The sequence below is a fragment of the Psilocybe cubensis genome, chromosome 7 (assembly GCF_017499595.1).
Source record: "Psilocybe cubensis strain MGC-MH-2018 chromosome 7, whole genome shotgun sequence".
NCBI classification, from domain to species: Eukaryota; Fungi; Basidiomycota; class Agaricomycetes; order Agaricales; family Agrocybaceae; genus Psilocybe; species Psilocybe cubensis.
Window position 1 is genome coordinate 2,221,767 of NC_063005.1, and position 26,714 is coordinate 2,248,480.

Sequence of the window (26,714 nt, forward strand, 5' to 3'; positions counted from 1 at the left end):
ACGCATCATGATCCAATCTTGTCGTCTACGCAGTGTATATATTAGTTTATCCGCTTGCTTCAGCTTCAACTTCAGCTTCAGCACGTATCTGTATCCTGTATCCAATTCAAAAAATAATTACCTATTTAAATATACATTCCACATATTAAAAAAAAACCCTTCTGCAACCCACACCATCCAACACCCATCCACCCACCATCGCATCAACAAAGATTCACAAACATCACCCACCGGAGTAGCAGGAGCAGAGAAGCACTACGTTCAAACCTCACCGCCCAACATTCACCGCGCCACCCTCAACCTGAATAGTCAACTCCTCCAACCCGCCAATCCCACCCCTCAAATGCTTATCAACCCTCTCAACAACCCTCTCCGCATTCGTATACGTCGTCGTCCCGCGACTCGAATGCGGACCGTGCGGGTCAACAGCCGACGCAGAAGGCGCGAGCTGGATATGTATCGATCCGATTAGAGTGGAGGAGTCTTTGGGCCAGAATCGTGGGTAGCTGTATGATGCGAGTCCTTCGATCGTCGATAGCTATAGAAATAGGGAAAAGGGAAAAGGTGTATCAGTAAAAGACAAAAATTCAACAAGAAATATATATATATATATCAATCACCTCCGAAAGAGCACTCTGAATATCCCTCTCCCGATCCGCCACATCCAGCGCCAAAACTTTGCCCGTGTCCATGACAAGCGGGACAACACTAGCAGCTATCAAAATCGCAATGAACAACGACGCTATAGGATCAAACCCCGTCCATCCATAAAACTGGATGAGAAGAGTCGAAACTATAACTCCAACTGAACCCAACGTATCCTTAAAAAAAAGCAATATGAGAAAACCATACATGACAAGAGCATTTAAACAAATAAAATAAAAAATCGACGTACTGCCATAACATGCAAAAAAACACCTCTCATATTATGACTATGTCCCTCATGAGAAGCAACCGCATGCGCCGACGGCACATGCACATTCGGCGCACGACGCGTCTCATGGTGATGATGACGGTGGTGCTCATCATAATGATCATCATGACCAAACGTATAACTCGGCGTCAACGGCGTACCGCTCGACGACGACGACTCCGGCGGCTGGGGCGACACAACCATTGTCTGTGATTGCAACTGCGACTGCGACGGATTCCCAACAGGTGCGATATCCAACGATATCGATGGCCCACGTGAATGTCTACGCTGTGCGTGGCTATTCCCCGCCATAGGTCGCTCAGAAACACTGCTCGCTGACATTTTCCGTGAGTGGTCCGGAGAGCTTTGCGAATGGGAATGGGAATGATCGTGATCGTGCGCGGAAGTTGGTGAATGTGAATGCGAGTGAGAATGCCCATGTTCTTCTTCATGACTATGCTTATGCTTATGGTCATTACCATGACCATGACCATGACCATGACCATGCCCATGATCTTCGTTGTGCCCATGATCGTGTGCATGCCCATGCTCATCATTAGTTGAAGCCGAATGCGAGTGCGAATGCGAATGCGAAGAATGATCATCACAACGCTCAGACGAATGGTTTTCTCCTTCACGCGAATGCGAATGTTGCGAATGCGAATTTTGCAAATGCGAATGAGAATGCGAATGCGCCGCAGAGCTAGAAGGCGTACGGGTATGCCCATGCGAATGCGCCAAATGACTAGTCGGCGCATGCTCATAAATAGGCGAAGAGACCGTATGAGAATGTACACGGCCACTATTAGGCGCTCGTGGAGAAGGCGGTGGTGGAGGGAGACTCAGCGAATGCGGTCGTGCGGACGCGGACGTCGGTGACAGCGGAGTAGTAGGTCCATGGGTATGGCTATGGCCTCCTCCATGTCCATGATCATGACTGTGTCCTGAATGGTCCGCACCAGGTGTCGCATGCGAATGCGAATGCCCATGCGAGTGAGAATGACCACCCTATGCAACTTCCATTAGTATTTTTTTCAGGCTGTCAAAGGATTTGAACGGAGGAAAACGTACGTGGTGGTGATGCCCGCCCATGGCAAACATCCCAAACAAGTTGACTGCAAGCCCTAATGAACTAACCAATAACAATTGACTAGTATTCATTTCTGGCGGCTCCAAACTAATTTCAAAAATTGATTACTAGGTCATATCATAAGTATGAAGGATTGAACGTACATTCGTTGTATGGCTTCAAACATGATAAAGATAGAGATCAAAATCAAAAAGATCCCATTTGCAAATCCAGACAACGTCTCAATTCGGCCGTAACTGCCCAAAAAAAATTCAATCAGAAAATATCCACTAACAAAGTTCAGCACACCACCTTACCCATAAGTAAATCGCTCGTTAGGCTCCCATGTAGCCATGACAGACGCAAACAGGCCCATCCCAATAGCCATACAATCAAACGCCATATGTATAGCTAAAAGAAAAAAAAAAATTTACGCTCAAACAACCTCGTCATTGACGAATATAAGCAGACGGAACATACCATCAGAAATGAGACCTAGACTGTTAGTCCACACTCCATACAGCATCTGCACCAACATGTAACACAGGTTTAACATCAAAAAATAAAATATCTTTCTAGATTCGGGATTGGAGAGAATGGTCTTGAGGTATGATCTAATCAATCTTGAAGTAGGTGTGCGTGGTACCACGGGTGTAAAAGCATCTATACTTTCCGGGTACATGCCTAAAATCCCAAATCCCAACTGAGTTAAAAGAAGAAGAAAAAAATTACTCAATAACCACCGCTGACGCACCGACGTAGAGAAAAGATGCCACAAAGAGGTCCGTCCATAGAGGTGTTTGCCTAAACGAAAAGTTTCCGAGAATATGGGCTCCGATCAGTAATGTCGGGAATGAGAATCCAAAATGTTGAGGCTTGAAGGAAAGGTGGTTCAATGACTGCATCGTCATAGGGGTAAAAAATAAAAGGGAATATGCAACGATAGGGATGCACGAGAGTGATATCAACGGTAGAATCGGTGTTGAGGGAAAGTCGAGCTATGGAAAACGATAGATTTAGAAAGAGAATTTTTTGTGTAGGAGTAGGAAAAAATGGATACCACAAAACTTCGGAAAATGTAGAATGGAAGCGCGAAAATGGTAGCGCCCAACACACTCGCTGCCGTAGCGAATGTTGTTCCCAGTGACGGAGAAAGCACACCTAGAGTATGCTCCAAGGCGCTTGATGACAATCCGTGCAAAAGCAGGGCTCCATATCCCGGTGCATACTTCCCCACATCGGTAGAGAAGAGTTCAGTGTCCGATAACACTGAAACAAGCAAAGCTGCAACTACAGCAAGAGTTTTTCGGGTCTAAAGAGTAATTCAAGTGCCTTGAGCAGATGTCCAGCGCAATGCAGAAACGAAAGACATACCGAAGACGGGCTTATAAGTGATCCAACCCAATATGTCGAAAAATGGGCGAACAAAATGACACTGCATCAGGTATTCAATAAGGTTTCCAATATAAAGTACAACTAAACTAAACACACCGAGCTGGCGACAGCCTATACAAAGCTGTAAACAGACAGCCGTACTGCACGAACTGCAACAAAGACGCCATCCCTAAGACAGTCCACTGGTACAGAACAAACACAATCAGCATCAAACCGACCCTTAGCATCTACGATCCAAGCCAGTACTCACCTCAATAGATTTGCGCTTCTCAGCCTGGCTAGTTAGAACTTCCCAAACCACAACTCCGAGGCCACCACAAGCCAGCACGCGCATCAACACCCAAAACACACCAACATCAAAGTTCAACAGCCACTCCTTGGACGCATAGACCGCAAAGACAAATAGAACATTGGAGAGAACGATCCGGGGTACAAGTTTGCCTGGTATACTGGATAATCAGAGGATGGGGGGGCGAATAGCAAGGTGTCGTGTCAGGGCGGCTTCTTTGGCAAATGAACCGGTGATATGGACGTACGACGTGGACAGGACTTTTGAGGGATTCAGACTAATCTTGTTCCTTGTGCGAGCATCTGGCACAGGCATACTACCGCAGCCAAGAGGAGACAAGGAAAGGAGGATGGGGACAAAGGAATGGACTGGATGAAGCTTAACTGGATGACAATGTGCGTCTCTACCCTCGCTTCTTTGCCGTACCAAATGTAGAAATATCACGGAGTCAAAAACACGATCACGCCCCTTATTTCAAATGCGCCCAATACAAAATCACGACTATCGTTTCTTAACACTTGATCAAATCTGGCTGCGATAATGCCAACTACACAAGAGAATACATTGGATAATTCAGCTCTAAACTATTGGTATCAAAACATAACATAGTTTTACATAGGGTAATTGGCCTTAGAATACTGTGAAATTGTGAATCCAAGATTATGAGGTATAACAGTAAGTAAATGTCATCCATGAGCATACCTTTACACGGATATCATAGAAAGAGAGGATAGAAAAAAAGAGAGACGAGGTATCAAGGGGATAAAAAAGGAATAACTAGATAGGAGTTTTGTCATCTATATTGCGCCATCAGGTTTTGCCATGACTCCTGCATATCGTGTGTAGGAGTCGTTAATTCTGGAGAAGCCGTCATATGAGACATCATAAATTGGTTCCCATTCCCATAACCACCATAAGAGTTCGAATAATATGACTGGTGATGGTGTCCATGGTTCATGTCCAGAGACATGCTCTGTGGCTGCTGTTGTAGAGAGTGGTTTGGGATTTGGTAAAGGAGAGACATGTCCCCTTGTGGGTCTGCAGTGGCACCATTTGGGTAATAGTCACCCATATTGATGTTCACATTGAAGTTTTGTATGTGCGTGTAGTTCTGCCACGCGTTTGCATTCGACTGCTCGGGTGGATTGGCGAGGTATATCTGCGATTCCGCGAGGTTTGAAGGAGAGCTGTGATGAGAAGGAGGGCTTGGGGCAGAGACGGACGGAGAACCAGAGGATTTCCGGGAAACTAGTCTTGTCATGCCGCCCAAAGTGGACAACTCGTCCACCTCGCTCTTGATCTTGGGACCATAAAAAGAAAGTCGCGTAGCATTTTCGGGTTGTAAAGGAAGATTCGAGTTAGCCATCTGTGCCCTTTCCCTCAATTTGGCCAGTATGGGCTGATTATCGCCACGCGGTCAGTCCCTCCAACCAAAAATAAGTAAAAAGTAAACGTACTATAATTTTGCCAGCTCGTGCTTTATCCGTGACTCTGGTGAAAAGATTGTATGCGGAATCCAGATGTGATAGAGCAGACCGTGCCAGTCCCATCTGGGACTTCGCAGCTATCGATCCAAGAACGATCTGTGAGGCACTTAAAACAAAATCTTTAATGAGGTGTACACAAAAATACTTACAGCACAAGAAAACACATGAGTGAACAAAAACCACATCCTCTCCGTCAGCTGAGGGTGTTGATTATATAGGCTTTCAATCAAGCCTACGAACGACGTGGCGCTCGTATACGCAGCCAGCACTGAAGGCGAATACTTACTGCCCATGGGATCGTTGGGGTTATCTTCGAGCGCCTGTGCAAAGAACCCGCGATGCATGTAGAACAGAGCTATTAATAGAAGAATTGTTTTTTTAATAGTTCGGCGAATCAGTCCTGCTGTCGCAGAGTGGCCAAGAAAAGAAACGTGCTTACACATCTCCTTGATTGCAAAGGCAGTATAACGTTGCATCGTTAACTGTACAGTGGGTTGCTCCACCTCCGTGCTGACCAGTTTCGCTGCTGCTCCAAATCCTGGTACTTGTAGACTCGGCGGAAAGTACCAGTTGCGTACTTTCCGATCTAGATCTTGAACGACTTTGTAACTGGGTGTACGCGTTCCAAATCCTTCATCGTGTACGATACTGAGACACTGTGAGACAAAACGATGCTTCCATGCGGCAACTAAACGCAAATTTAGCATCAGATTGTACTTGCGGTAGTATATCAAACATACAACTCATTTCAATTTCTCCTGCCGAGTTCTTAGTCGTCTCATGTGGCATCTGGTTGTCTATATGTGCCGATGATAACGAAGGTGGGCGCCCAAAAGTAAAACTCTGAAGGAGGAAAAATAGACGACGGTGTGAGCTCAACTCATGACAAGAATCAGAAAATCTAAGAAGCCATACAAAAATCCCACAGGACGTGTGAATGGCTTCTGCAGAAATGTAAACATACACATACCTGCCAGGAGTCGTAAGTTAGTAACTCGTAAAATAATTCGCGCCTTTTGCGGGTTTGTTCAGGGTCCAGATTCCACTTGCCACTGTCTCGGTCTTGAGTTCGGAACGAGGATCAAGTAAGTATCAGTTTGAAAAATTCTTTACGTCAAAAGAAGCACTAACGCAAGCCAAGCTGGGGATTGAGCAACATGTCAGTAACGAACCGTATGAAGAACTAACACGATGACAAAAGGGCGACGCTATTTTTCTCAAAATAAACAGCGTTTGAAGGCCGGAGAAAGGATGTGAAAGGGGGAAAAGAATACTGTACTCACACTTTGGGCGACTTTGACGATCATTCCCATAATTGTCCATCGAGGGTTGTAAATTTCCGCCAGGAACATGAAATGGCACATCAAGAACTGAGATAAGAAAATTTTCATGAGAAAAATTAATTGGGATAGTATGTAGGAATATACCATTGCTTGTATGCCAGCAATTGTCTGTTCCTCCAGAACGCAATCGATAGAAAGAGCCGCTCGCCCATAGTGGTAAAGTTGCATGGCTTCAGGGCTATGGGCTTCTCGATCGAGGTCCAAGAGCGTCCCGATGGCTAGCACCATGAACAGAATGGCGAGGTGGTGAGCACTGACGGTATCATACGATCCTTCCAATTCGTACATCGGGCGCCACACTGACTCATTGAAATCAACCTCCGTTATTGGGGTATACCTTGACGAAGAATCAGTTTATCAAACCCATCATGGACAAAAATTAACACACATCCAAGCAGCGTGTCGGAAATAGTTATCGCACTGAATCTTTGCTAGAGGCATACGCGGCAGTTTAGATATGAGGGACTGTCGAAGAGCATCCTTCATTTTCCCAATGGGAGGAGAGAACGGGAAGGAGTAGCTCAGCCAAGCAGGGTCGCTTGGTCCGGCGATATCATCTACACCTGCGGGCAACTCTTCCTCATCTTCTGAACCTTCCTCGTTCTATATGAATAACCATTAAACGGCGGCAAAACAGGTCTGAAAGAAAGGAAATCACCTGAAGGAGGTACTGAAGCAATAAGCTCATATTAGTTGTGATGCGCGTAATAGGAAAAGAATGCAGCCGGAGTTCTGGTTACTTACCCAAGAGCTAGCAGTTCGTCCAAAGAATGTAGATTTCCCATCATTGGATATTGAACTTTACGGAGAACATGAGTGGGTGAGCAATGTAATTAGTAAATAGCATGAGTCAAGCCCAAATGATTGATGACATACAGAGAGCCTAATGAATCGATATTGTCCTCCGTTTCCGGCTTCTCTTCTACCTGAGGCACATCTAACCGTTCTCGCTCCAATGGACGTTTGATTTGCAGAAGTTCTTCGCTGAGAAGGGGGTGTGGGGTATGAGATGTAGCGGCATGAGATTGAGCGAGACCATCTTCGAGCTGTCGCACTCGGTTTGCTAGAACCGTGATCTTTTCGTGCAGAGCTTCTGTGTTCGCCAAGACAAACCTAGAAAAGAAATCAGAGACTGGATTCGAAGGCGGTACATGCTGTGCCATACCGATTACCCTTGCCCGTAGTGAGTGAGCCTAGATGATGAATAAGGACGGCAAATGACGGTACAATGTGGCACGACAAGTACCTTCTGGACAGATAGCGGCACAACCTTTTTTGACACAATTGCTAGAGGATGGGATCGACATCATGATCAGGCTAACATCGATGTGGATAGCGGATGGCGGAGCATTACCTACACGGGAATGCGCGACTGCATCTGTGTGTAATCACGATACAGTCAGTTCCGGGGCATCTAGACGTGCCCTCAATGCGCAGGAAGGAGAAACATACTTGAGTTTAAGTCTATGCAGAAGGCTTTAACATAAAGTAGAAGATGTAAGGATATGAAGACGAACCTCCGACATTCAGCACAGGACAGCGCTACGCCTCGGCGCTTAGGATGGCGCGCGACGAGCGAGCTGCCTGACTGTGCCGAGTCCTCCCGAGATGGATATGGAGGAGAGGCGGAAGAGGGCATGAAAGAGAAGCAGATGAATGAGTAAAGGATGTGGGGTAAGCCAGGTTAAGGTATATATATTTTGTGGGACTATCGGTCGGGAAAGAGCTCCGTCAACGCCTACGTCCCACTTTGGTAAATCTAATCCGTTAGAAATTTATTTCAAATTTGCCTCGATTTTTGATCGATCTTGCCAAATATATCTCTATTTGCACCTGCTTGGTCTAGTCCCTTTAAGTTTGAAAAAAAAATCAACCCAGGGCTTGCTCTTGCTCCTCGCCGCGTTTCATCCTTCCCAACACAGTGAGTCCAGTTCCTCTCGCTTTTCTATTTCTCTCTTGCTTTCTTGCAACAAGATGAACCATTTAGATGACGAGTCTGAACCCTGGTGCGGCAGAGTTTCTCTGTCGTACCAACATATGACGACTCAATCAAATTTATACCATTCATGCTTAACTGATCTCCAATCTCCTGCCTCGGCCGTTACTTTTGTTTCGTCGTGCACGCTTCTTATCTATCCTTCGACCGCGCGATATGACCAGATTCTTACTGACTCTCTATTCTCTTCCTAGGATCTTCCGTATTCTCTCATCGATCTTGACCCCACACCTCTCTATCTCCTTGCAATTCAAAGCCTGACCATGGTTCCTCCCCCCCGAGACGACGATTGGTCTGATTCAGACGATGACGACCTCTCGCAAGTAGAGACATCCGTATTGTTAGGTGTGCCAGACGGTAACGTCGACGAGGAAACAGACATCCTCGACGCTGCTGTCTCTCGTATTGGAGGACTTCCTGTACGATCCTTAGTCGCGTATTACGTTCAGCAGAATGTATTGACATATCTTCTTTCCCCCCTCCCTGTTTCAATACATGTATTTTTCGAACAAAGGCACTGTTGTCTTCCCGTGAACCTTCTATTACGTCTTCGCATTGCAAATCATGCAACGAACCAATGGAACTCCTTGTCCAAATGTGGTGTCCATTTGAAGACAGTCCCATGGATAGAGCTTTGTATATCTGGGGCTGCTCTAGAGCTGGCTGTCAAGGCAAAGACGGCAGGTAAGAACTGGTGATCAAAGCTTCAGCGTCATCATGCTTTTAGTTCTGTTTCATGACGAATAGCAGTTAAAGTGGCGCATGCAGTCGTTTTGAAACGTCTTTTTATAACACCAGGCACTGACCCGTGTAATCCAGCATCCGCTCCTGGCGTGGTTTACGCCTCAACGAAAAATATGCCGCAAAGCTTGCCAAAAAGCGTCAGCGTCAGCAGGAGCGTGCAAAGGCAAAAGCTGAAGCCGAGAAAGAAAGAGCGCGTCTCCAAGCTCATAAGAAAAAAGCCGGTAATCCATTCACAGTAAGTCGTTCAATCCATTCAAACCTGGGTCCGTACGACGTTCTTGGCCCTGCGCCTAAGTACTCCACCTGTTAATTTCTCGTCGGTCGAACAACTCTGTTGATGCGTCTAATCCTTTATTATAGATGAATGGCAGCGAGGTTAATTCCGCACCCGCGTTTGGTTTCGGCGCTCATATATTCGGCGCTCCAACTTCGGTAACCTCGGTGCGCCGCTTTCAGTGAATGCATCAAAGATTGGCGTTGCTAACGCATCTCAAAGGACGAAAGCCCACCGGTAGTGAAAGAAGAGGATGTTCGGGAGCGACAAGCTGAAGATGTGAATGACAGTGACTCGGATTCAGGATCGTCGGATGAAGAATCACTCCTTACTGCTATGGCTGAGGCCACCATAAGTGAATCTCCTTGGCGATCCGCTCCTTCCTATCCCCCAATTTACCTTTCCACTGTGGCGGAATACTTGCCACCCCAGCCTAAACCCCGACTACCGCAAGGTATCAAAGTAGAAGATCTGCAAGACGACGATCGCAAAGAAAAGGATGTTAGTTGGGCGAAAGAAACATACGAAGACTCACTGGAAGTTGACCAGGTCTTCGAGCGCTTCATGAAAAGAGTTGGCTACGAAGGCGAACAATGTGTCAGGTTTGTCGATTTTTTTTCTCTGCGAGATCTTTGTCAATTCAACATGTTTAGATACGAACTAAAGGGAACGCCACTTCCTTTCGCTTCTGACAAGACCTTTGACCTTCTTTGGCCTATGGTGAAGCAGGACCCATTGCCAGTGACCAAACCTGATTTCAAGGTGGTCCATAATCAACGGCGGGTCTACGATACATCCGCTGTCCCAAGATGTCCTCATTGTAAAGGCCCAAGGGTGTTTGAATGCCAGCTCATGCCCAACCTTATCAATATTCTTCGTCCGTCAACATCAGCAGACAACAAAAAAATGACAGACGAAGAACGACGCAAGGCGGTTCAGCAAGCGCTTAAAAATGAAGACAAGTTGGCAAAAACTGGCATGGATTGGGGTACTGCTATGATTTTTTCGTGTGAGAATGACTGCTGTCAAGAAGACGGAAAAGACCTCAAAGATTGTTGGAGGGAGGAAATTGTGTATATTCAGTGGGATGTATAACGTCCAATACTAATGTAGTCATATATGTCCAACAATTACTTGTTTAGATACGAGCTTCGTCATATGTACAGGACCCTTCACTATGTATCCATTGAAGGATCAGCGAACCCTTCTTTGACGGCGCAGATACCATAAACAGAAACTGCCTCATTGGGTATGTCGGCTCTTCGGGACCAGATCATCCTGAAGCTCAATACGATTTACAAAACACGCAAAAAACAGAGCTATGCGGGTATTTAGCACGTAATGCCATACATTTTGCGACGTGGGTCCCCATCCAAATAAAATACGGCAAACAAATGGACTGCGCTTCAAGTTGAGCCGCGAACATTATTAGAGCTATACAAAAATGGCGAGGCACTTGTTAGCTAACGGCTCAAGAAACATCCAGTCCTTTCTTTTGGTTCATACCTTCTCAAAGCGGCATTGCTGGTTAGATTATAGAGCGCCTCATGATACATATCAGGAGTAGATATAACCGTTAGGTGCAGAGACAATCCCCAAGGCGGACAACGGCAGCCACAGAAAGCTGAAAACACGTTGGAAGATAAGACACCGGGTCGTGAGTGGTGAATTCCCATAGCAAAGTTAACTGGCGTGCCGGCGCTAAAGACAGAGGCTTCTCCGTCTTTGAAATGAAATGCCGTTGCACAAATAGCGAAGATTAGCCTGAGTCGGACCGCAATAGAAGAACGGACAGATGGCCTACGAGAGGAACGCATGTTGCGATTGCGAACGGACAGACGCCGAGGTATATTGAAATCTCACGACCATATGGAAAAGGCCTAAGTTGGAGCGGACCCGTGGTGAGCTCGGTGTTTGAAAGATGGATCAGAAACTGGCCCTTGCTGTGAGATCAGACATTTCAACAGAATGAAGAGGAATAGTATAGATATCAGTTTCTGAGTTTTGAGGTATAGATAGCCAAATGCCACTTGACAATATCCGGTACAACGAAGGGGTCGTGGATCAAAGAATAAAAATAGGGGCTTCCGTGTTTGCTAGAAACAAACGTCCAAGTAACGCGTCACGCAGTTACGCGTCGCGAAAACGCTATCACGTGGTACCAACCAGTCTTTGTTGAAGACGTCGATAATAATGGCCCCCGCGCGTCGAGCTCGCTCGCCATCTGCTGCTCAGCCCAACTACGCGGACACTACAGACGAGGACTCAGAACAAGAAACACCACGGCCCCATAAATCCCTTCTTAAGAAACGCCTCAGTGAGGTGTACCACCCAGATAACGATGGAGCCTCAGGCTCAGATCAATCTAACCGCCCGCCACTGAGGGCAGTTAATATCAACGACGATGCGGCTGAGAAGAGGAGGAGGAGGAAGAGTACTAAGCATGCTGTTATTGATAGCAGTGTGCTTGCTGGACCTTCTTCTGAGACGATGCAAACCCAGGAAGTCCCCGAACCTGCGCGAGGGGGCAAGCAAAAAACACTTCAATCAATCACACCCCTTTCCATTAATGTGGATATGGATGTAATGTCTTCAAATTTTGAAGAATGGATGAAAATGGCGACGGACAATGTGTGTTTCTTTCATAAACGTTATTCGAGACACGCTAACGGATCCTTTGATTTAACAGAAAATCAATGCGTCAAACTCATGGAATTTCGCCCTCATTGATTATTTCCATGATATGTCACTGCTTAGGAACAATGACGACAATTCCATCAACTTTCAACGCGCTTCATATACCCTTGATGGTTGCGTGAAAATTTGGACAAGTCGCGTGGATAGTGTTGGAACAGAAACGGGCAAACTACTCAGCAATCTTGAAACTGGCGGAAAACTAGATGAAGGAGACGATGGCGATAACTCCGATAATCCAGACGGCGACGGCACGCAAGCCAAGAAGCGCAAAGCCAATCGTGGCACCGGTGCAACTTTGGCCAAAGATCCTGCTTCGTTGAAGAACAAGAAACCAGATTTAGAGTTTGCAGTTGATCCTTTGTTCAAAAAAACCTGCGCAGACTTCGATGAAGGTGGTGCTAGTGGCTTGCTGCTGAACCACTTGTCTCTGGGTATTGGCTCAGAAGGTTGCATGCGGGTCATTTTCGATGCTAGTGACCCTATGGGCAAAGTTGAAGAAGAGGACATCATCGAGGAACCAGAAGATGAAATTGATCTAACTTTCCTGCGAAGTATGTTATATTCTCGATTCACGACAATTATCCTTGTCCTAATTTTCTTTAATAGAACATTTCTTGCCCGATTTGTCTGTACTTGAAGACAAAGCGATTTCGCACTCCCTTTCCGAGTTTGCATTTGCCAAGGGTCCCATAAATCTTAATGATATGACATATCTGAACAACGCAGTGCTCGATAATGATGATGATGATGAAAGCAATGATCAAAATTTCGGCACAAACATGGACGGAGTTGGTGGCAACGAACCTCCGGTCGAGGATTTCTTCATTGGAGCTGATGCAGTAAACGATGACTTCGGAGGCGACATGGGAGATGACTACGGTGGCGATAACGGATCGAATAATGGGTCGGTCGGTCCTATTGGCGATGCTGAACAAACAGCGGCAGGTCCGATGGGAATCGTGCCATTTGACCCAAGATACCAGCCAAACACGCGTGAACTTACGCTTGCTATGAATGCAGATGGAGGTGCCTTTGATTACTTTGATCCAAACCTACTCAAGAACTGGGCTGGTCCGGAACATTGGAAGCTGAGGAAGAATATTCGTAAACGTAAGTGGATTTTTTTATCTTATTCTACGACCAATCTAACAATGTGATTGCTATCAGCGGAAGCAGAGGCGGGTGCTGCCAAACCTAACAAGAGGCAGAAGAAAGAGGCCGTCAAGATCGACTTTACGACACCATCAGCAAAAGACGCTAAAGAAATTGCTAAAGATCTGTTTGCTCCTGTAACTGGGAAAGGTGCGAGTATCAACCTTCCGGGCACAGGTACAACCGCGGGCAAAAAAGGCAAAAAGAAGAAAGAGAAACGGGACGATCATAGATTACCAGATGATATGCATTTCTCCGACCAACAGCTCGTCTCTTTGTTCTTGAAGCCTAAATTCAGGGTTTGTCATTTTATCTTTATTTCATTTTCTTTCCAACTGACTATTTCTTTCAATAATGAATTTGGCTAATAGCTTCAAATGCGCGGTACCAGCAAGAGAGGAAATGTCGCTGAAGGTGAAATCGACGAAAACTTCTGGGCTCAGGCAGCCGCCAATCAAGCCGCCAATCGTGACTATGACCCTGATGCCGACGAAAGTAAGCAAATCCCCATAATCGAATAAAATACCATCGTATTTAAATAGAATCTATAATATTCTGTCTGTTTTAGGCGCTCCCGCACCCTTTAACACACAATTCTTCCATGAAGATGACTTTGGTGGAGGGTTCGACGATGGGTTCGACGCTGATGTGGGCGGAATGGCAGACGAAGATGCTGGAGAACAAGATTTGCTGGCTGCTACTCAAGGTCAGACAAGACGTGTTAAACCACAAGCCGTAAATTACACGAAACGGGCGAAACGCGTTGACGTAAGGAAGTTGAAGGAGAACATCTGGAAAGGTCTTGATATCGTTGTGGCCAAGAAAAAGCCGCGTGTCCGTGAAGAAGATGGCATGGTAACTACTTTCATAGCACCTACCCTACGAAACAGAATCTTACATCATATTCCCTCTTAGGATGTGGACCCAGAAGATGAAGAAGGCCAGACTGGGCTCACTGATCCCAACGACTCACGACAATTCAGTCAGGTCATCTCAGGCCTGCAACAATCTTACCCACCCGACAAAATGGAGGAAATCAGCACGAGTTTCTGCTTCATTTGTCTACTTCATTTGGCTAACGAACAAGGTCTCAAGCTTGAATCAACTGCTCAGGACAAGCCTACTGTCAATGAACCTGTTCAGGAAGAATCTGATGAGTCAAAAATTGGGAATATCTGGGATATCAAGGTGTGTTTTTACTCCAATTTCTCAGTAATCACTCCTAATCTTATTTCCTTGTTAGATATATCGAGACCCAAATGCGACGCAGTCAGCATAATGCGAAGTCTGTATGATATTTTACATTACATTAAGTTATATCTTTCCATCCATCCATCCATTCTATCTTGTCTCTTTCTCAGGTTATCGATCGAACATACAGTTATAGGCACCCCTAATCTTTTGTTGTATAACACCGTAAATCAAAATCTTGGAACCATATTTCGTTCAAGCGCCTTTCCCGTGCATTGTACCATACTTCTTTTGATATACATTGTTGACATCATTTGATGTAGACTTATCATACTTGTGTGTATAAATTAAGGCATTAACTGTGATATATATCGGTTTTCTATCTATTTACGTTGCATAGGCATGTAGGTTTGTTTTTTTTTTTTTTTTCTTTTAATTTTCTGAGCAGACATAGAGGGGACACAAGTTCTAAAAATACAAATTGGCAGACAGGATACTAAAGCTACAGATGGAGGAGACTCAAGAGGCTGGTTATATCGATACAATGTCGAGAATGCTACACAACCCAAAGGAGGAATCCAAGGGTCGAAAGACGATGTGGTGGTATACAAGGAAATGATGGATCATGGAGGTTTGCGTGAAAGCGTTGTTGAAATCAAAGAGGTTACTGGCGCTCAGTGCTTGGAGACCCATGCACTCCAGAGACTCTCATAGCGTTTCTGGTGGCGAGAGCTGTACTCGATGTACTTGGAAAACGCCTTTTTGGGAAGCTCAAGTATGCCTTGGGAGGCGATGCGGCTGGCGTCCATGGGCGGGAGGACAGTCAAAAGATCGGAGGAGCAGATGCGCGCAATGGGGACCTCGGTGGGGAGGAAAACGCCCTCTCCGAAGGGTGTGTAAGTGCGGACCTCGAGATATTTCTCGCGTGTGGTGTGTGTGCGCGCAGCTATGAGCATAGAATAAGCTTGGTTGCTATTACGGATAGCATGCGCTGATAATTACCTTGAACGATCATGACTTGGTTCTTGACAAGAGCCACAGCGATGCTTCCGTCGGCGAACATGGTGGTGGTGTGGTGGATTATGGGTATGTATGGGTATTATATAGCTCGTAAACGAGTATGAAAACTGCCGCTTTAAGTCTGTTGGAAAGAGTGACAAGAGACGGAGGCAATCAGAGGGCTTGGATTTGATCATAATCCACACAGTACCTTTATAGATTGCCAGGTTATTGTTTTCTCTCCGGAGAAGCATTGACAGATTCACTGAGCGAATATTGTAGAACAAGGCACCTAGTGCCGGCCAGCTTCCGGAGATTGAACTAGTGGATATTTCGTGTTCCAGGTATCACCGGAGCGAGCGGACAAGGGAAAGGGCATGAGGTAGCGCGAACAAGGTAAGAAGCATAGTGGCGTGCCTTATTTAGATGAAGGCACAAAGTAGACTCTCTGTTTGGCTTGAAAGTCTACTTACAACGAACAAACACTTTCCTCTCCTTGACTCTTACTGCATCTGTCATTACCTATGTTCTTGTACATTATCTTTCACTTTATGCACAGTCACTCTCCCATAGCTTTTCCCCCGCTTCAAGTCGACGCCCAATCTACAACTCCAAGATTCCTATCGGAAAAGACTCGGTTCTCAGGCATCCCCGATTCCTGTTCTTTCCTATTGTTCGACGATTGAACAATAAACGTTATACAATTAGGTCACTCGGTCTCTTCTGTTGTATCGGATTTCTTGCGCCTCTCTTGGATGCTTGCTTTGTATCAATACGAGTTGCACCATCGTCGAATGAGCTCCAGCCCTTGGGTTATTTTCTCTTCCAGCATCTACGGCCTGTCAGTTACCGCCCCACTGTATTCCGTCTCACTCCACCCTGAAACGTCAGCCAGTTATTTTGGCTTTTCGCTACCGAAGCAGCAATATGGATATGATTCATGATCTATGTATTATGTATAGCATACACGCTCTAGATCTTGAATCCGTTTAACCTCAAGCTAACTTCCTCTCTCGACGGTACAACATGAAGACCTTCACTGAGATGCCGCCGTTTGTGATTTCCTTCATACAAAAACAGCATATGTTCTGGGTGGCTACGGCGCCTCTTTCTGCAGATGGACATGTTAATCTTTCACCAAAAGGATTATCTGGTACTTTTCATATCAAAGATGAAAACACCGTTTGGTATGAAGATATGACTGGTAGTGGTATGTAAATTTGTCCTCGAATGTTTCGAGTCGCTCTAATTTGACCTTGGCGTAGGCGTCGAGACCATTGCACACTTGAGAGAGAATGGACGGATGACTATTATGTTCTGCGCATTTGAAGGACCTCCTCAGATCGTGAGGCTACATGGACGCGGTAGGACTTCGTATCGTAAACCGTGTTGAAAGCACTTTAATCAGCATTGTAGGCAAAGTTTACGAGTACGACTCGTCGGAATACAACAAACTTATTCCTCTGAACGAAAGGCAGCCGGGCTCACGGTCTGTCATCATGCTACACATACACAGAGTGGGGACGGTGAGTCGATTATGCTTGGGATTGGTGAAGTTACGTCATAAATCATTACACATAGTCCTGTGGATTCTCTGTTCCGTTCTACACCTTCAAAGGCGATCGCATGCGCCTTCATCAATATTGCGCCAAGTCAGAACGAGCAGATCTGGCAGCGGCTGACGCATCTCAGCCAAGTTTGAATGGACTCGCGACATCATTCCCCGACGAGATTGCAGACAATGGCGTCAGGCGCTACTGGGCAGTTCTCAATAAAACCAGTATTGATGGTCTTCCTGGAATCCAGGACGCGCATAAATCGAAGACGCTCTTCGACCGCGATATTGCTAACAAAGAGTGGAAACAAGAAAGCCTCTCGCGCGCAGCACACCAGCAACATTCGCAGCATCAGACTCTCGGGGTGACAACCTGGGTAGACCCAAAACTTTTAGTTGTATTTGTGCTTGGTGCTTTGACTACTGGATTATGGCGCAACATTATCGTGTCATTGTTCCAAAAGTAAACCAATGATAAAATGGTAGAAGGCCCTTCAGCTCGGAAGCCGCGCACCGACGTGCACAGGCTGTTGAACGTGGCATCATTAAACACGACATCCTGCCACGTTCCTGATGCCGCCGGGCAGAAATGGCCTGATCGTCTCTAATTATCTAGTTCCCCTTTAAAAGAGACGAATTAAGCATTCGCACTGATTTCCCAACGACTCTCAAGTCTCAACTTGACGCGTTGACATGGTCTCCGATGCTTTTGCTCACAAGCCTTTAAAAAAACTCTATCTTTTCGATGTAGACAACACCTTAACTCCTGCACGTCACGTAGGTCGTTGATTCTTTGAACATCTTATCGTTCACCTTTGATCCATTCACAGCCTAGAAGTTTGACACCAGAGTTGCAACAAACATTGTGCGCCCTTCGGGAGAAGGTTGCGATTGGGTTCTTAGGAGGCTCGGATTTTACTAAAATTACCGAGCAACTTCAAACTGGTGATGAAGTCGGTGAGTGTAATTCGTGATGCATACTGTTGAACTTTGACTCAATGCTGATTTATAACGACTTTCCGTGGTACTCATCAGTTCTAGATCAATTCGACTATGGATTCGCTGAGAATGGACTTATTGCGTACAAGCTTGGAAAGCAGCTTCCATCTCAATCCTTCATCGAATTCATTGGGGAAGAGCGCTACCAACTCATGGTGAACTTTATTCTTCACTATATCGCTGATCTCGATATCCCTATCAAGAGGTACGCTATGGAATTCCGTTAATTTGATTGATCAACCTGACATGATATATATGTAGGGGCACTTTTGTAGAGTTCCGTCGTGGTATGATAAACGTCAGCCCTATTGGACGTAATGCATCGTACGTGATGTTTCGAAAGAATTTTCAGCAGAACGGGTTTACCTTTCACTTAGCCTACAAGAACGGAAGGATTTCGAAATTCTTGACAATGTGAGCTCCATAACATCCATGTTTTGGTTTTGATGGCTGAATATTTATCGCAGAAGAAGGGCTATCGCAAAGCCATGATTGAAGCCTTGAAAACCAAGTTCCCTGATTATGGTCTGACCTATTCAATCGGAGGACAGCTTTCTTTCGACATATTTCCCATCGGATGGGACAAGACATTTGCCCTCAGTCATGTCGAAGATGAGAATTTTGAAGAGATTCATTTCTTTGGGGACAAGACACACAAGGCGAGTTTCGTTGGATTCTCTTCAGTTGCTCTTTCGGAAATTGATCATTTGTGCTTGTTGGAAGGGAGGGAATGATCATGAGATTTATGTCGACCCGAGAACCATCGGACACCATGTAGAGAATCCTGAGGACACTCTCCGCATTTTGAAAGCATTGCTCGCCCAGAACACAGTATAAAACAACAGCTGATTGGAAATTTGAACGAGGGCTGACAATACCTAAATGCTATTGATGTAATGAAATTGTAGCCTGTTAAGAATTATGTATTAAGGTTGGGTGGGCCATCCTAGATGTTTTGAATTAACTAAGTTTCAATAGCAAATACTAGTAGTATGGACTCCGAGGAGACATAAAAGTTGTCGACATTATCGAAGTAGAGTAGAAAAGTATTACCAGTAGCAAATAGGTGATTGTTAATCCCCTGTGGCATTAAGTGACTGGTGACTGACGAGTGACTTGTCCAAAGAGGCCCAAACATCACGCTTGGTTGACTGCCAGGGCCAACCCATCAATATATTTAAATCAGTTGACCAAGGACACGCTCGCTTATTGCCACCCCCGTTCGCGTCACTTTCTGCACTCCTTTTTGCGCCAGAACACGACATAGAGACGTGTATTGATCTCGTACGACGAACAGAAATGCCTTCTGAAACGTTATCACAAAGTAAAGAAAATCTACCATTGACACGGGCAAGGTGCGTAAAATATTACTATAGTAGCACTCGCGACGCGTCTCATCGAGCGCGACTTTAGAGGGGAAAACGACATGGAGACATTTCCAGTAGCTAAAAAACGTAAAATTGAGGCTACGAGCTCCTTTGCAAGTCAACTTCCCGCGTCACAACAAACTTCATTCGCCGAAATACTTGAACGCTTGAAAGAAGAAGGCGCTGCGGGGTACATTGGTGTGTATTATATGGCACTCGCTCAGACCTAGTTTCTGAGAGAATGTAATTGTACAGGCTCCGAGGGTGGCGAGGGGGAATGGGCTAGACCTACCCTCCGTAATATAAATGAGAAGAAGGATTCAATAAGTATGAACCTATTGACATCTCACCTTGTGCCATACCTGACTACTACACACAGTTTTTCAGCAGATTGATATCGAAACTGCCTCAAACAGTGATGGGTCCGTCATACTACGGATGTTTGGAGTAACAGAGGTGTGTCAGATATCTATGTACTCTAGAGTGATGATTGAATTTGGATTATAGGAAGGCCACAGCGTTCTTGCGAGCATTACAAATTTCAAGCCATACTTCTACGTTCCTGCACCAAGGGGATTCACGTCAGACGATTTGGAACCATTCAAGAATTACTTGACTGTAAGATAGGGAGATGTGCTTCAACGCAGCATTCAAACTTAACGAAGGTGTTATCAGGGTCAACTCGAATCCGGAAGCCTGGTGATCAGCATTGAAACTGTCATGCAAAAAAGCTTGTGGGGATATCGCGGAGACGACCAAATTCCATTTCTCAAGTTTACGCTATCAGATCCAAGAAGCGTACCGAAATTAAGAGATGAGTTCCACAAATTATCGTTGAGTGTGCAAATCCTGATTCCCCCTTACGTCTCTTTGATAAAGGAGAATGCCAATATGAGGGTTTTTTCACTGAGCCCACTTTTACCTATGAGAGCAACATTGTATTCACACTACGATTCATGATTGACACCAAGGTATGGACATGGTACTAGTACTCTGGAGTATCTTCCTTACATTTTGCAAACAGGTTGTTGGTATGAACTGGATTGAAGTTCCTGCCGGAAAGTATCAAATTACACCTCCCTCAATGAAACGTTCATCATGTCAACTTGAAATCACTCTTCGGTAAGATATTACATATCTCTATCTATCCTGCCCAAATCTAAGCGTTGCCTGGCTTTCAGCTACGATGCTTTCATATCTCATGCTCCTGAAGATAGTTGGTCTAAGATTGCTCCCTTGAGAATCTTGAGCTTCGATATTGAATGCGCTGGTCGGCAAGGAGTTTTTCCCGAAGCCAATGTAGACCCTGTAATCCAAATAGCTAATATGGTGACCCGGCAAGGTATGTTAATTGGTATTTTCAATTACTACATATTTAGCATATATTGCAGGGGAATCAAAACCTTTCATTCGTAATGTCTTCACGCTCAAGGACTGCTCACATATCGTTGGATCTCAAGTGCTATCTTACGAGGAAGAAGAAGACATGTTACAAGCTTGGAGGGATTTCGTAGAAGAGGTCGACCCTGATGTAGTTATTGGATACAATATCTCCAATTTCGATTTCCCCTATTTGATCGACAGGGCCAAGGCTCTCAAATGCTTGAAATTCCCTTACCTTGGACGCATGAAAGGTCAGAAACATCTGAAAAGCCCCAAAAATATTTATTGATCATAAATTTACAGGTGTCAAAACGGAAACGAAGTCGACCCACTTTTCTTCCAAGGCCTATGGTCAACGGGATTCCAAGGAAACACCTCTTGATGGAAGGTTACAGCTCGATCTACTCCAATATATGCAAAGAGAACACAAGCTCCGCAGTTACACTCTTAACGCCGTATGTGCTCAATTTTTGGGCGAGCAGAAAGAGGACGTACACTATTCGGTTATTACTGAATTACAAAAAGGTTCGCCTGAATCGAGGCGTCGTTTGGCTGTTTATTGCTTAAAGGCGAGTGTAGTTCAATTCAACAAAATGAGCCACTAACACCCCCCAATAGGATGCATACCTTCCGCAGCGTTTACTCGACAAACTAATGTGCCTGGTCAACTATATTGAAATGTCCCGTGTTACTGGAGTTCCATTCAACTATTTACTTTCGCGTGGCCAATCGATCAAAGTTTTATCCCAGCTCTATCGAAAAGCAAACGCAGAAGGCTACTTGGTACCTGCTGGAAAGGGAGAAGGTTGTGATTGTCTTTCTTTTGTTTGATGCCTTGTTAAGTCATTGTTCTAGGTACCGACGAACAGTACGAAGGAGCAACTGTTATTGAACCCAAGAAGGGTTACTACGACGTCCCGATCGCTACTCTAGATTTTGCCTCTCTATATCCCTCCATCATGATGGCTCACAATTTGTGCTACACTACTCTTCTTGAGAAAGCAACCATCGATCGACTTGGGCTACAGAAAGATGTTGATTACATTCAAACCCCTAATAATGGTATGTTTTAACATTTCTGCAATGTTTTTACATAGTGCTAATATGATTCTAGACTTGTTCGCCACTTCTTCACGACGGAAGGGGTTGCTTCCTACGATCTTGGAGGATTTAATCTCCGCAAGAAAGCGCGCTAAAGCAGATTTAAAGAAAGAGACAGATCCTTTCAAAAAGGCCGTCTTAGATGGTCGACAGTTGGCATTGAAGGTGCGATCTTTTGCAATTAAAGGCCTTGCTTTGTTTGTTCATCTCATGATTTTAGATCAGTGCTAATTCTGTGTATGGTTTCACTGGAGCAACAATAGGAAAATTACCTTGTTTGGCTATTTCATCGAGTGTCACGGCATATGGTCGTCAAATGATCGAAAAGACAAAACAAGTTAGCGTCTTCATGTTGGCATTTTTTCAACTCGACTGACTTTTTTCATCAATAAAGGAAGTTGAATCGGAATACAGCATAGCCAATGGCCATAGTCATGATGCCGAAGTAATCTATGGTGATACCGATTCTGTCATGGTCCGATTTGGGCCTACCGATCTGGCGACAGTCATGGACTTGGGTGGGTTTCGAAAGGTTGATACATAACCGGCCCATTTATCTTAATATTTTTATCAGGTCGCGAGGCTGCGAAGCTTGTCACCCAAAAGTTCATCAGACCGATCAATCTTGAATTTGAGAAAGTTTATTATCCCTACTTGCTTATCAGCAAGAAGCGTTATGCCGGCCTTTACTGGACAAAAACAGAGAAATATGACAAAATGGATGCAAAGGGTATTGAGGTAAGGGCTCTTTGTATTAGAGCCATGCATTCTTAGTGATTTTTCTAGACTGTGCGTCGAGATAATTGTCGCTTAGTGTCAACGGTCATCGAAACATGTCTCCATAAAATGTTGATCGACAGAGATGTTAAAGGAGCGGAAGAGTTAGTAAATATTTCTTCTCAAAACACCATGTTGAGTTGACTATTTACTTGAAGGTATACGAAACGTACAATTTCCGACTTGTTGCAAAACAAAGTCGATATGTCACAACTTGTCATCACAAAGGCGCTTTCTAAAACTGGTGCGTTCCGGTCTTGCGTTTCCAAAATCACAACTTTTAACATGAATACTACAGATTACGTTGGTAAACAGGCTCACGTAGAGCTGGCGGAGAGGATGAAGCAGCGCGACGCAGGTTTGTTTAGCCACTCATAATCGAGGCCACTGATATTCATTTGAACATCTCTTCAAAGGTTCTGCTCCCACTCTCGGTGATCGGGTTGCCTATGTTATCATCAAGGGTATCAAAGGAGCGGCAGCATATGAAAAGTCAGAGGATCCGATATATGTTCTAGATAACAACATACCCATCGACACCAAATACTACCTCGAAAATCAACTGTCAAAGCCACTCCTTCGTATCTTCGAGCCCATCTTGGGTGAAAAGGCATCCTCATTATGTCAGTGATTGCTTTGAGCTTCCTTCCTTGATCTGATGGCATTTCGTTGCAGTGTCCGGTGACCATACACGTACAATCCAGATCGCCACCCCTACGGTCGGTGGTTTGATGAAATTTGCCGTAAAAACTGTCACTTGCCTTGGTTGCAAAACGCCCTTACGAGGCAAGGAAGCTAGTAAGACGCGACTGATCAATTGAGTTATTTTATATCATTAACTTTTGATGGCACAGACGGTGCTCTATGCAAAAACTGTAAACCTAGAATGCAAGAATTTTATTACAAGCAAGTCATGGCGGCATCAGAGCTTCAAGTGCGCTATTCAAGATTATGGACGCAATGTCAGCGTTGTCAGGGTTCCTTACATCAGGTATGTAAATTTGCTGTCTCATCCACTCCGTCGTTCGCTCACCAATTACATTATTCAGGATGTCCTCTGTACCAGTAAAGACTGCCCTATTTTTTACATGCGGAAAAAGGCCCAAAAGGACGTGGAGGATGCGAACGCGGTTCTCGACCGCTTTGATGGTACCGATTGGTGATTTTTGTGACTCATTTACCTTGCTGTACGATTATACTCTCTTGCTTTCGACCTTCTGTTTTGTATTTTTGTAGCTTAATCATTGTTAAAACAAAAGACGCTGTCATGGATTTTATCCAAATATCCTCAATGTTTCTTCTGCGTGGAGCGTCAGTGTTATCAACCGGACTGGCTTTGTTTTGCCTCTATAATCCATGGGCTGACGTATCCTCGTGCTAAAAGATCTTGTAGCGAAAGGTATTTTGCACCTTGGATGGTACCAAGGCAAGTCTGTGGATAGTTCCAGCAACCGGCAGATAGCAATATATATACGAAAAATACTTACTGGAGCACGGCATTCACAGGTGAATGGTTGTGACATCTCCCACTCTGTGCTTGGATAGAAGAAAGTCACTGTCGAAAAGAAAGTGAGTGACCTGCAGGAAATACTTGTTACAGTTGATCACTAACAATGGTCTCCTGCGTCGATTTTCTTCAAAGCTTTGAGATGCCATTTGGCTCGATCGCTGGCGGAAAGGTCGAAGGCAACATTGGGCTCGCAGGAGTGGTTCACTTGAGTAAATATGGATGTCACTTTGTAAGTTGGTTGGGATAAATTTATTTTCAGCTTGCGTACCGTAGAGGAGGTCACTGTTCAGTTCAATATGGTCATTTGGACCGTTACCGCATTGCACGGATGAATAGGCTTTGACTCCCTTGGATATACCCGTCAGTAAAGCGAGAGTCTCGCCTGCTTGGAACGACTTCGCTAGTAGTGGTTAGGGACAGTTCAAAATATAATACTAATAGGTAAATCGTCGCACCTTCAAGCTTTTAAGTGAAGATCTATATTCTCCAGGCACAAACTCCACGAGGAAGCTTCCGGGATGCGTAGGCACATATGTGTTAGGGGTGGCGGCTCCCATTACAAAGACACTCTAGTTATGGATAGTTGAAAGAGGTTTTGGTTTTGAACACAGCGGGCCAAGTTTTCTGCTTTATAGCACCCTGGCATGGGTCGTAATGTGTCGTCATCGCGTGATAATGTCCGCCATGCGCAACTACCGAGAGGTAATTTGATCATGGGCTCTCAGCCCTGCTGGAACCAACCTGGGCGCACAGCAAGCCGAGCCGGTCGACAACCAGTAGCAAATTCAGATTCTAATGCTGACACTCGCCTACGTGAGATAGATAACGCCGAACGGTCAATACTTCCTCAGTCATTCAACGTTGTGTGAAGCATTAATTTGCAAGCGTTTGTAATAATACAAGTATATGTTTCACAACGAGCGTAGTTTGGTACATACATAATAAAGAGATGACTACATACAACAGATGTGGGGTTGATTCCACGTTAATGGAGGTTCAAGGCTTGGAACTTCTGGTGGTGTTAATTCCACGGTAAAGGAGGTTCGGGGCTTGGAACTTCTGCTATTTAGACAAATTTCGACGCGCTCGGTTGAGCACCTTTAACATTGGCGTTTTTGGCTGGATAGGTAACGGCATAAACAGCGTCAGTCGAGGTATAATCGTGACGGCCCGGTGGTTCTGAAGCAAGCAACGAGATATATCAGTGACAACCCTATGTAAGGAGAAATAAATAGCGCACTCGGTGGCTCTCTCAATCGTGCTTCTTCGTTGACGTTCACCAAGGCATAGTATGAGAGCAGACAACCGCCTACGACAATGGCACCCTAGAAAGGTTTATTCAGTGTCATTCTGAAAGGATGGCGTATTTATCCCAACGCACAATCGTCTTTCCATGAGGTGTTGTGAATGAGTAGCGTCCAGCGTTAAGTACAGCCATGATGCAAATCGCAGAAGAACGACGGTGAGTTAAAACGTTTTTAAGTGGACCTCAATGCCCTGGTACATATTATCACCGTCAATTATGTTCCCGAGACATAGTGACGAAGATCTGAATCAGTTGTGGATACTATGCGGATACATGACAATCCAGGGATCGATCAGGTCACCAAATAACGAGTCAATTTCCTGAGCAGCCAATTAAAAACCGATTCAATCGAGGTGCCAGAGGTGGTTTGGGTGTCCTCCATACAGTAGTGCAATATTGTGGGGCTTTTGACTCGTTAAATATTGCCCCTAGTCAAGTCGCGTCCAAGTAATTACAGGGTCATGTGATGGCGTATGCTGGGATCATTTGCAGATTGAAGCGGAGATTCAACAATAATAACGTAAACTGTACAGTTGATGCCGGGAATCTGTCCGCAAATTATTGCCGCAATCAGTATCGACAAGCCCAACCTCGACACCGACAAAAACAATGGCCCCCACCAAGAAATCAAAAGCCGCGAAGTCCACCGAGTCCATCGCCGCCAGGCTCGCGCTCGTCGTCAAGTCGGGTCAGTACACCCTGGGCTACAAGTCGGCACTGAAGCAGATGCGCAACGGCAAAGGTGAGCACTCTTTTGAACGTCTCTCTCGGGGACTGGAGCGTGAGGCTGAGAAGGTCCCTTGACTGATGCATATTTTTGTTTTGTTTCTGTTGAATAGCTAAGCTCGTGCTGATCGCTGGCAACTGCCCTCCTCTCCGCAAGTCCGAGCTTGAGTACTATGCCATGCTTTCCAAAACCACTGTACACCACTTCGCTGGTACCAATGTAGCCCTTGGAACCGCTGCCGGAAAGCTCTTCCGTGTCGGGTATGTGAACCTGATTGTGGTCCTCTACTGTTGTTCTGATCAGTTTGTTTAGTGTCATGACTGTCAGCGACCAGGGAGATTCCGATCTCCTCAACTTCGCTGAGGGTAATGCTGCTTAAGTTTCGCAGACATTATTATTTTTGTATCCCTACATGCTTGTTGTCGAGTCACGCGTATATG

General features: G+C 45.2%; 11 protein-coding genes across 11 annotated transcripts; 6 read left to right on the forward strand and 5 right to left on the reverse strand.

The window, feature by feature from the left end:
* Positions 1–46: 46 nt before the first annotated feature.
* Positions 47–3,981, reverse strand: JR316_0008228 (putative zinc transporter protein; the record flags this gene model as incomplete). Its single annotated transcript, XM_047893943.1, has 17 exons — positions 47–95; positions 273–538; positions 621–821; positions 896–1,138; positions 1,189–1,658; positions 1,711–1,921; positions 1,985–2,090; positions 2,147–2,239; positions 2,300–2,393; positions 2,463–2,666; positions 2,737–2,881; positions 2,937–2,980; positions 3,099–3,294; positions 3,357–3,417; positions 3,474–3,559; positions 3,628–3,826; positions 3,914–3,981. The coding sequence occupies 17 exons, from the start codon at positions 3,979–3,981 to the stop codon at positions 47–49; spliced, it is 2,736 nt and encodes a 911-aa protein (XP_047747258.1).
* A 478-nt stretch (positions 3,982–4,459) lies between these two features.
* On the reverse strand, positions 4,460–8,135 carry JR316_0008229 (putative transcriptional regulatory protein C1F7.11c; the record flags this gene model as incomplete). Its single annotated transcript, XM_047893944.1, has 15 exons — positions 4,460–5,065; positions 5,124–5,249; positions 5,303–5,841; positions 5,894–5,996; positions 6,124–6,215; positions 6,433–6,523; positions 6,581–6,833; positions 6,885–7,099; positions 7,241–7,295; positions 7,373–7,609; positions 7,662–7,689; positions 7,743–7,783; positions 7,851–7,874; positions 7,949–7,960; positions 8,014–8,135. The coding sequence occupies 15 exons, from the start codon at positions 8,133–8,135 to the stop codon at positions 4,460–4,462; spliced, it is 2,544 nt and encodes an 847-aa protein (XP_047747259.1).
* A 620-nt stretch (positions 8,136–8,755) lies between these two features.
* On the forward strand, positions 8,756–10,605 carry JR316_0008230 (putative 20S rRNA accumulation protein 4; the record flags this gene model as incomplete). The annotated part of the gene is made up of 5 exons (XM_047893945.1): positions 8,756–8,928; positions 9,312–9,471; positions 9,597–9,677; positions 9,733–10,112; positions 10,164–10,605. The coding sequence occupies 5 exons, from the start codon at positions 8,756–8,758 to the stop codon at positions 10,603–10,605; spliced, it is 1,236 nt and encodes a 411-aa protein (XP_047747260.1).
* A 1,098-nt stretch (positions 10,606–11,703) lies between these two features.
* JR316_0008231 (Condensin complex subunit 2) lies at positions 11,704–14,638 on the forward strand (the record flags this gene model as incomplete). The annotated part of the gene is made up of 8 exons (XM_047893946.1): positions 11,704–12,141; positions 12,200–12,758; positions 12,814–13,317; positions 13,375–13,658; positions 13,731–13,854; positions 13,928–14,214; positions 14,275–14,547; positions 14,603–14,638. 8 exons carry the CDS (start codon positions 11,704–11,706, stop codon positions 14,636–14,638), a joined length of 2,505 nt encoding a protein of 834 aa, XP_047747261.1.
* A 586-nt stretch (positions 14,639–15,224) lies between these two features.
* On the reverse strand, positions 15,225–15,613 carry JR316_0008232 (uncharacterized protein; the record flags this gene model as incomplete). The annotated part of the gene is made up of 2 exons (XM_047893947.1): positions 15,225–15,496; positions 15,553–15,613. The coding sequence occupies 2 exons, from the start codon at positions 15,611–15,613 to the stop codon at positions 15,225–15,227; spliced, it is 333 nt and encodes a 110-aa protein (XP_047747262.1).
* Positions 15,614–16,632: 1,019 nt separating this feature from the next.
* JR316_0008233 (Pyridoxamine 5'-phosphate oxidase family protein ustO) lies at positions 16,633–17,571 on the forward strand (the record flags this gene model as incomplete). The annotated part of the gene is made up of 4 exons (XM_047893948.1): positions 16,633–16,759; positions 16,815–16,913; positions 16,966–17,075; positions 17,131–17,571. 4 exons carry the CDS (start codon positions 16,633–16,635, stop codon positions 17,569–17,571), a joined length of 777 nt encoding a protein of 258 aa, XP_047747263.1.
* A 226-nt stretch (positions 17,572–17,797) lies between these two features.
* On the forward strand, positions 17,798–18,837 carry JR316_0008234 (Phosphomannomutase 1; the record flags this gene model as incomplete). Its single annotated transcript, XM_047893949.1, has 6 exons — positions 17,798–17,881; positions 17,935–18,061; positions 18,140–18,308; positions 18,365–18,427; positions 18,481–18,517; positions 18,571–18,837. The coding sequence occupies 6 exons, from the start codon at positions 17,798–17,800 to the stop codon at positions 18,835–18,837; spliced, it is 747 nt and encodes a 248-aa protein (XP_047747264.1).
* A 565-nt stretch (positions 18,838–19,402) lies between these two features.
* On the forward strand, positions 19,403–23,894 carry JR316_0008235 (DNA-directed DNA polymerase delta; the record flags this gene model as incomplete). The annotated part of the gene is made up of 23 exons (XM_047893950.1): positions 19,403–19,458; positions 19,517–19,668; positions 19,726–19,797; positions 19,850–19,926; positions 19,978–20,088; positions 20,146–20,367; positions 20,495–20,592; positions 20,652–20,812; positions 20,862–21,104; positions 21,157–21,422; positions 21,472–21,658; positions 21,709–21,915; positions 21,968–22,119; positions 22,175–22,291; positions 22,349–22,472; positions 22,529–22,692; positions 22,741–22,835; positions 22,890–22,975; positions 23,030–23,089; positions 23,148–23,354; positions 23,407–23,529; positions 23,586–23,722; positions 23,781–23,894. The coding sequence occupies 23 exons, from the start codon at positions 19,403–19,405 to the stop codon at positions 23,892–23,894; spliced, it is 3,231 nt and encodes a 1,076-aa protein (XP_047747265.1).
* Positions 23,895–24,052: 158 nt separating this feature from the next.
* Positions 24,053–24,798, reverse strand: JR316_0008236 (Histone-lysine N-methyltransferase ash1; the record flags this gene model as incomplete). Its single annotated transcript, XM_047893951.1, has 5 exons — positions 24,053–24,163; positions 24,219–24,286; positions 24,344–24,445; positions 24,510–24,636; positions 24,697–24,798. The coding sequence occupies 5 exons, from the start codon at positions 24,796–24,798 to the stop codon at positions 24,053–24,055; spliced, it is 510 nt and encodes a 169-aa protein (XP_047747266.1).
* Positions 24,799–25,307: 509 nt separating this feature from the next.
* On the reverse strand, positions 25,308–25,679 carry JR316_0008237 (uncharacterized protein; the record flags this gene model as incomplete). The annotated part of the gene is made up of 3 exons (XM_047893952.1): positions 25,308–25,420; positions 25,482–25,566; positions 25,623–25,679. 3 exons carry the CDS (start codon positions 25,677–25,679, stop codon positions 25,308–25,310), a joined length of 255 nt encoding a protein of 84 aa, XP_047747267.1.
* Positions 25,680–26,156: 477 nt separating this feature from the next.
* JR316_0008238 (60S ribosomal protein L30-1) lies at positions 26,157–26,653 on the forward strand (the record flags this gene model as incomplete). The annotated part of the gene is made up of 3 exons (XM_047893953.1): positions 26,157–26,289; positions 26,387–26,534; positions 26,587–26,653. The coding sequence occupies 3 exons, from the start codon at positions 26,157–26,159 to the stop codon at positions 26,651–26,653; spliced, it is 348 nt and encodes a 115-aa protein (XP_047747268.1).
* Positions 26,654–26,714: the final 61 nt, after the last annotated feature.